This window comes from Myotis davidii, unplaced genomic scaffold, assembly GCF_000327345.1.
Source record: "Myotis davidii unplaced genomic scaffold, ASM32734v1 scaffold419, whole genome shotgun sequence".
Taxonomy (NCBI): domain Eukaryota; kingdom Metazoa; phylum Chordata; class Mammalia; order Chiroptera; family Vespertilionidae; genus Myotis; species Myotis davidii.
The window spans coordinates 5,227,494-5,236,758 of NW_006294998.1; the positions used below are offsets into that span (position 1 = coordinate 5,227,494).

Here is a 9,265-nt window from a genome sequence, read left to right on the forward strand (position 1 = left end):
TGAATCTGATGGGGCTGTGACAAGACAGAGAGAGGGTCCCTATGGGAACAGATCTCAGCAATCATGAAAGAGCACAATTCTATAACCCACTGGCAAACTCTAAGATGTGTCAACAACGAACCATATAGAATCACCATCTTTCCCTGAAGCAGACATACTGGTTAGGTCCAAGGAGAAGCGAGGTTCTAAAACCCAAGTAGTGCCTGGCCAGCGTGGCTCAGTGGCTGAGCAACAACCTATGAACCAGGAGGTTACTGTTTGATTCCTGGTCAGGGCATGTGCCTGGGTTGCAGGCTCCATCCCTAGTAGTGGGAGTGCAGGAGGCAGCTGATCAATGATTATCTCTCATCATTGATATTTCTATCTCTCTCTCCCTCTCCCTTTCTCTCTCTGAAATCAATAAAAATATATTAAAAATAAATACATACATACATACATACATACATACATACAAGTAGCATTGTAACTGCCCATCTATGCAGCTAGAGAGGAGTGCGGGCTAAATGAATATACATTCTCAATTTTTCTCTTGCATAAGGGCATACACACACATTCTTTTTCTGAATCAAAGGAGCTTCCATGTTAAGCAGAGAGAATTCTCTTTAGCCTGAAATAATGACATAGCCACATTATCCATAAATATATATATGTCTAGGAAAAAGTCATTTAATTCAAAGGTCAGTAGCAGGACCTTTTTTTTTTTTTAAATTCTCATCCAAGGATATGCTCATTGCTTTTCATAAAGAGAGGAAAACATCAGTGTGAGAGAGAAACATCAATTGGCTGCCTCCCGTAAGTGCCCTAACCAGGAATTGAACCTGCAACCTAGGTATGTGCCCTGACCAGGAATCAAACCCCACAACAGTTTTGGTGTACAGGACAACACTACAACCAACTGAGCTATCTCTCTACCCTGGCAGGGCAGGACCTTTTATAATAATTCCTAAAAGAAATGAAAAGGACATACATAATATAATGAGAAGAAAAAAAATTTCAGGCTACAAATTAAAAAGCTAAAAATAAAACCCAGAACATTAAAAACTGAAAGTATAACATGACAGAACTAAGACAGGACAGAACTATAATCTCAATAAATGTTAATCTTTTTAAAAAAGGGCTTAAGATTAAATCTCAGAGCTAAGCCTAACGACATGCCAGTAACAGAAGATACACCTAGCTTGATATTAAAAGACAATCAAAGACATACCTGGCAAATGAAAAACAGTGAAAACAGGGGATTCAATTTTAGTTTTAAGCCAGCATGGATTCAGGACCAAGAACATTAAATGAGTAAAAGAAAAACACTTAAAATAAATTAGAAATAGAATTCATAGTGAAAACACAAGACATGAAGATCTGTGGACTAAACACCATAGCACCAAAATTACCAAAACAGAAATGACAAGAACTATATTGGAACTTGTTACAAGCCACCTAAGTCCAAGTGACATCAAATGGACCTAAATAAATAAGGATAGAGAAGACTTAAATAATGTGATTAATGAAGTACATCTAATTAAAAGTTATCAAACCCTCTACCCCAAGTAGGCAATAGTTCATCTTTTTAAATGCCCAAAGACTATTTTTAAAAATTGCTTATATACTAGAACACAAAAAGCATTAATTCTGAAAAGAAACAGTACAGATAACATTTTTCATCACAAGACAATGAAAATCAACACTGATGAGTAAAAGAAAACAAACATAAAACCCCAATCAGCAGAAAACTTTAAAGACCTCCTTCTCAGATAATTCTTGGACCAAAGAGGAAATCAAAACCAAATTACAGAATCTCTATCTAAAAATTTAACTATGACAAAGCACTACACAGAACCTCTAAGATATAGTTAGAACAATATTCAAAGAACAGTTCACCTTAAAAGAATGAAAACAAATGCATTCAAAAAGTAAATAACAATAAAATAAACCAAAAGGAGGAAGGAACTAAAAAAGATAAAAACAGAACTGATAAACTGTAAATTTAAAATACAAAAACAAGTAAACTCGAGAGCTCCTTTAGGGGGAAAAACATAAAACTCAAACAGTTAATTAGAAGGAAAAAAGGGGAATAGAGAAGGAGAAAGGATAAATACTATGCAGCCACAGAAAAGAATGAGATAACTCTATGCATTGGTATAATCTGAGATATCTATAATAATAAAAGCATAATATGCAAATCGACCGAACAGCAGAATGACCATTGGGATGACCACACTATGACACCCACTGGCACCAGGCCAACCAAGGCGGGTGCCATGTGATTGGTCGGGGGCCCAGGTATCGCCCATGATCACCCTGCAGAGGGAGGCCCAGGCCACTGGCCGATTGATCAATGGGAGGCTCCACAATCACCCCAATGCGGGAGGCACAGGACACCGACTGGCAGGCTGTGGTGGGTTGGTGGGACCTCCCTCTGCAGGGGCGATCCATCACAGAGCCCCGGCCAGGTGGGAGGGCCTACCTCTTTGGGGTGATCCATTGTGGAGCCCCGTGATCTATCACTCCAAAGAGGGAGGCCAGGCTGTGGAGAGCAGTTACCTGGTGTTTTGGCCAGGTTCAAGCCTCCGACTAATGAAAGGTAGGACAGGGTCCTCTCATTGACACGTGCAAGTCCCAGCTGGAGGGCAGGGCCCTCCCAGCACAATTATAGCCAAAGGCTATGGTTGTAAGCTTGAACCTATGGTCCAAACACGTAGCCCCACGTGCCTTGTGATAGAGTTCTTCGGGTGCATGTAGTTGAGTGAGGTTGAAACTCACGAGAAACAACGTGATCACGAGCAAGTTGCCTGGGACTCCCTCTGCAGGGGCGATCCATTGCAGAGCCCCGACTGGGTGGGCAGGGCCTACCTCTTTGGGGCAATCGATCGCAGGGCTCCCAGACTGTGAGAGGGCACAGGCCAGGCTGAGGAACACCTCCCCCACCCCCACCCCCACCCCCACCCGAATTTCATGCACCAGGCCTCTAGTAATATATATCAATAGAAGAGTCAATGGTGCCTGGGCTCCATTCTGGGTGAAGAGCTGTGATGACAGGAGTGGTACAGTGACTTACTTTTGCTTTATATATTTAAAAAACTAATTGAAAAGTAAAGATTTTAAATTTTGTAGCATTAAATGCATTATTTGTTTAATAACTATTACAAATAAGTTTTAACTTTTTAGAATCTCTAAAGCTACTGAGAAGAACTTTGGATGCTTCTTTTGTTATTACTTAGAGGAAAGGGTTCAACCCACAGCATAAAAAAAACCACCATCTCCTATGTGTTAAAAAAAACCGATCTATCTTCTATCATTGATGGGTAGAATCTACACTAATAAAAGAGAAACATGGTCATGTGCGTACGACCGCTACCCTTTTCATTGGCTACTCAGCGAGATATGCAAATTAACTGTCAGCCAAGATGGCCGCCAGCAGCCAGGCAGCTTGAAACTAACATGAGGCTTGCTTGCTTCAGTGACGGAGGAAACCAAACATTTCCTGCCTGCGGCTGCAGGCCTCTGAGCCTGCAGTTTGAAACATTTTAACAAATACCACCGGACTTCAGCCAGCAGATTCGCAACATTGTAAGCAAAGGCCAGAAACCTACTTTCAGCTGCGGAGGCCTAAGAGCTGGAGCCAAGCCTCAAAGCTAAAGCTGGCCCAGAATAAAAAAAAAAAAGAGAAAAAAAGGAGCGGTTGGGAGCTTCAGTTACCCCCAGCCTGAAAACAGCCCTCACCCTCTCGCCAGACTGGCCAGGCACCCCAGTGGGGACCCCTACCATGAATGGTGTGTGAAAAGCTGCAAACAGCCATCATCCCCTCACCCAGGCTGGCCAGGCACCCCAGTGGGGACCCCTCCCTGATCCAGGACACCCTTCAGGGCAAACCAGCTGGCCCCGCCCATGCACCAGGCCTCTACCCTATATAGTAAAAGGGTAATATGCCTCCCAGCACCGGGATCAGCAGAGCCGCGAGGCCTCCGGGCACCGGGATCAGCGGAGCCATGAGGCCTCCCGGCACCGGGATCAGTGTGACAGGGGGCAGCGCCCAAACCCCCTGATCGCCCTGTGGCTCTGTGTGGGATAGGCGGCGGGGCCACAACCTCCCTATCCATCCTGCTCTGTTCATGACAGGGGAAGGTGCCCCAACCCCCTGAGCAGCCCTGCTCTGTGCCTGATAGGGGGGAGCTACCCAACCCCCCCTCCCACGGGCCCTGCTCTGTGTATGACGGGGTAGAGCCATAACCTCCCCATCGGCCCTGTCCTGAATGTGAGAGTGGTGGCGCCCCAACCCTGATCGGCCCTGCTCTGTGGGTGATAGAGGGCGGTGCCCCAACCCCCTGATGGGCCCTGCTCTGTGGGTGACGGGGGCAGCGCCCCAACCCCCTGATTGGCCCTGCTCTGTGCGTGACGGGGTGGCGCCGCAACCTCCCCATCGACCCTGCCTTGAGTGTGACAGGGGACGGTGCCCCAACCCCCAATTGTCCCTACCCTGAGCGTGACTGAGGGTGGCATCACAACCTCCCAATCTCCCTGCTCTGTGCATGACGGGGCGGTGCCCCAACTCCCCAATCGGCCCTGCTCTGAGCCCGACCAGGGGCTGCACCTAGGGATTGGGCCTGCCCTCTGCCACCCGGGAGCAGGCCTAAGCCATCAGGTCATTATCTCCCGAGGGGTCCCAGACTGCGAGAGGGCACAGGCTGGGCTGAGGGACGCCCCCCTGCCCCCTGAGTGCACAAATTTTTGTGCACCGGGCCTCTAGTTGTTTTATATTTGTGAAATGCTTTATATTCTTCAAAGCACTTAAGCAAACTCTCTCTCATCTCATCCTTGTCATAACAGTGTGAAGAAGCTGGGCAGCTGAGGACTATAGGTGAGACAGGTGAGAGCACTACAGGTAAGAACTCTGAGGCTTAGAGACATTGGGGGACATATAAGCCCATTTGGCTACCAAGTGCCTCTTAGGCTCCTAGAATCTAGGACATTAAGATTTTGTAACTTCTGGGTTGTATCTGGTGATGACACGAAGAGATAAAATAACACCTCTGTCACACACTAGGAACCAAGGAACTTCGAAAACCGCTGTGTTGGTCTGCTTCATCATGAAAGAGAATGAATGGCAGGCATTCATCCTTTGGAATGAGCTGAACTGTGTCCTCTCAACATTTACATGTGGAAGTCCTAACCCTCCAATACTTCAGAATGTAACTGTATTGGGTCAATTAATGAGGTCATATTGGTGGGCCTTAATCTAATCTGACTGGTGTCATTATAAGAGGAGGAGACTGGCACACAGACACACACCAGGGAAAACCATGTGAAGATACAGAGAGAGAGATGACCACTTACAAGCCACGGAGCGAGGCCTTAGGAGAAACCAATCTTGTGTCCCCTTGAGCTCAGAATTCCAGCCTCCAGAACCGGGAGGAAATAAGTTTTGTTGTTTAATCACCTTATTCTGTGGTACTTCCTTATGGTAGCCCTAGCAAATTAAGGCACCCTTCAATTCTGTCTCTAAAAAGTACTTAAGTTACAATTTTATGATCATCTAAAAGGGTCCACGGGCGAGTGATTCAGCTTGCCCGCACCAATATTTTCCAGAAAAGCAACTATGTGGTCAAGAAAACGTGACTTGGAAGTAAACGTTTCCCAGATATTGAGTTCTCTTTTCAAATGAATGAATTCTAATCTGTTAGAGTAAAAAGCATGCTGATTTAGCTAATCCTCCTGGTATAACAGTTTTGAATGATGCATTGATATTTGATGCTGGCACATTTAAATAGTTGACAGTCTATCAGTTTGTTCTCCCAAGAGGACCAAATGTATACAGAAATAATGTCAAGAAGATCTCCAACTGGAATGAGAATCAAGATATGTATTTCCTGCCTGGCTGGTGTGGCTCAGTGGCTGAGTGTCTATCTATGAACCAGGAGATCACGGTCTGATTCCCAGTCAGGGCACATGCCCAGGTTGCAGGCTTGATCCCCAGTGAGGGGTGTGCAGGAGGCAGCCGATCAATGATTCTCTCTCACATTGATGTTTCTATCTCTATCTCCCTCTCCCTTTCTCGCTGATATCAATAAAAAATATATTAAAAAACAACAACAACATTTACTGAAGGAACAGATTATAGCCCCACCTTCATTCTAAGGAATCTTAGTTTCCTCACTGTAAAATAAGTGTTGAATTGTATTATATTTATCTATGATCTTTTCTCATTACTTAACACCTTTTTAAATGGAGACTTCTACACTTAGGTGGGGACATAGCTCTTTCATGTAAAATGCCTGACCTCAAGAACAAAAAGGGTTTGTAAGATTCCTGGCTGTTTTTGTGACTAGTTTATACAGGGAATCCCAAAGAATCCATCAGAGTTAGGGTCAGGATTAGGGTTGGCTAAGCTTTGACCAGAGACAACGTAGTAAATGACATCACTGCGTGAATTCTGGGCATGAAAAGGACTAGTATTCCAAGTGAAGCTTGCCTACATTCACATACAACATAAGAACTAGAGAAAAGTTCAGAACACAGACCTCGCCATCCCTAAATCTAGGGCTGCACTCCAACTCTGCCCATGTTCATCTAGCTATGAGACCCCGTGCAATTTCCTTTCCCTCTGCAGGTCCCCACCTCCTACCCAGGCACACCAATCATCACAACCTGCACCACAGTGCATGGCACACAAGTTTCGGAGCCTCATCCTCCTCACTCATCACCATCACTGCTCAACACAGAAACTGAGTGTCTCTGCTCTTCCCCAATTTTTTGGTTTACATGTCAACCAATGGAGCATGCCTACCATTTCCCTGGTAGATCTTTCTAGACCCAATGATCAATATCCTGCATTCCCCCCCTCAAACTCTCACATTTCTGGGATGTACCTCAAATGTGCCGAGCACCAATTAGAATGAAATGCAATGGAGCTGTAAAATATGACAATCGGAACCCACAGAGTCCAAATGTGTAAAAAGCCCAATCTGAAATCTCCCTCTCAGGCACACATGCCTGCACAGGTGAGCATGCACACTTCCCACACCCCACCCCACACCCCCACCTCCACCGTGTCTGCCAGTGCTTAGCAGACCTGACTTCAACCTGGGACGTGCTGTTGAGACCTAGCCATGAAGCTTTGTCTCCGGAGGCTTATAATTGACAAGGGCACAGAGTGCTTGTTAGAACCGCTTGGTGCCAGATCGCAGAGTGAGCTGCTGGGACGGACTCTAATTACCACTCCGCCTGGCGCGCTCACCTGTTTTGCTGTTTCGGTGAGGGCAGCAGCTTCTGCCTTGCCCAGCTGTTGCACCATCTTGTAAAATAGGCTCTCTTTATTTTGCAGCAAAACATAGGGCTCATCATATTCTTTCAGTCTTCCTGAATCCAAAACCTGTTAATCAGCAGAAAGAAATCCATTAGCACACAATGTTTTGCAGCAGCATATTATAACTCAGACAATGTTTCGGAAAGAGGCAGGGGAGGGAGAATAGAGAGAATCTATTTGGGTGGTAGGCCTGGCGGGTGTTTAAATGGGTTGATTACCCTGTTTTACTAGGCAGACAAAGGCCTCAACCCGACCTTTTATTATTATAATGCTATAGGAAAGGAAGAAAAGGAGAGTTTTAGGCTATGATTAAGGGCACTCAGCAGTCCCCTGGCATTTTATATTCTGCCAAGGGCATTTTGGGTTGTTTCCATTAGTTAGTGCTTTTAGCTCTCAGACTCTGAGCTCTGAGGGCTATTTATACACATATTCAGAGTTGGGGAGTTTCTTGGTGTAAGAAAATCAAACTCAATTTATCTAAACCAGGGGTGGGCAAACTTTTTGACTCGAGGGCCACAATGGGTTCTTAAACTGGACCGGAGGGCCGGAACAAAAGCATGGATGGAGTGTTTGTGTGAACTAATATAAATTCAAAGTAAACATCATTACATAAAAGGGTACGGTCTTTTTTTTCAATAGTTTTATTCATTTCAAACGGGCCGCATCCGGCGGGCCGCAGTTTGCCCACGGCTGATCTAAATGGTGATGACCTGACAGCAAATTAATTGCTGAGCTGGTTTGACAGAATCTGAGCAACCTTTGGAAGAGAAGTAAACCCTTCTGGGGCTCCCTGGAACATGCCTTCTGATAGGAGGGGACAGCACCCCTGAGCGGAGACGCAGGCGCACCTTGAGGTTGGCTGTGGGTGCAATTTATTATTGGGAGAGGGGAAGACTGGCTGAATGAGCTGCCACCTAAGCAGCTTTAGCATAATTGCTCTGCACAGAAGAAATCTCCAGAAATCCAATTTTCTCTTTGGATAAGACTAAAGAAGCAATTAAGAAATCGAGCTCCAGATTCCAATGATCAGGGCCCACACAGCACATGGGGGCAGCCCTGTCGGAGCTGCCGAGGATCTGAGTATCTGTGTTCACCGTAATCTCCCCTTGCTTCTTTTTTCCTCTTCCTCCAGCGGCTGGCCCTCCAGCCATCTGATCGCTCATTAATATGTCCCCTGGAAACTGAAAGGGAGAGGAAGGGGCTCTTCACTCTGCATTCGACTTATTAGTGGCTTTGGTTAATGGCTTCAGACAGAGGGGCAAAAAGAGTCTGAAACAATTGGCCCAAATGAGGTACCAAGGCAAACAGCTCTGATGGTAAGTGGCACTTTAGTTGTTCACTTAGGCCGTATTTAGAGTAAATTTATCTTAAAAGAATATGCTGACAATGTAGGCAGGGCACAGGTTGCTTTTCCACATCTAGGTATTACAGTTAATGGGAGACATTTATTAGGTCTCTTATAAAGGGCATTTCCCCGTTCCTCTTTTGTTTACGACTGTGAACCATTGCTAAGGGCAGCTTTCTCAAAAAGAGTTCAAGAATAATTGAATCTGTCACATCCACATAATAATTAAAATGTCCTATAATTTGGCATGACAATTTAGATGCCCTGAATGTATAATTTACTTAAGCATAGCATTATAGAGCGTAACCACTCCTCCTGATGAAGAAAAACACACACGCAATTTTAAAATACATGTCTCTCTCACGCTAAAGGCTAAGTAAATAAGTGACTCCAATTACTTTATATGTAATGAAAAACCTTGATATTCTGCAAAAGCAACAAGTAAGCTTTTAAAAATCACCATTGCAGAGATGGTGGAGAATGAGTTCTCTGGCTATAAAAACTCACATCATTTTTAATGGAGGTAACTACTACTATCTTGTCCTTGTCCAACTTCCTATCTATTAAAATCTGACTGAATAGCAAATCTTTCCATTTTCTTGCAGATTGTCTGAAAACACAGG

At 44.9% G+C, this 9,265-nt stretch overlaps 1 protein-coding gene across 1 annotated transcript in view; it reads right to left on the reverse strand.

Moving 5' to 3' along the window:
* The window catches only part of ABCC4 (ATP binding cassette subfamily C member 4), a 196,266-nt gene that overhangs the window by 4,558 nt on the left and 182,443 nt on the right, over positions 1 to 9,265 (reverse strand). Inside the window, exon 29 of the mRNA XM_015567729.1 lies at positions 7,229 to 7,363. Within this exon, the coding sequence (XP_015423215.1) occupies positions 7,229 to 7,363 (135 nt within the window). The remainder of the gene's footprint in view (positions 1 to 7,228; positions 7,364 to 9,265) is intronic.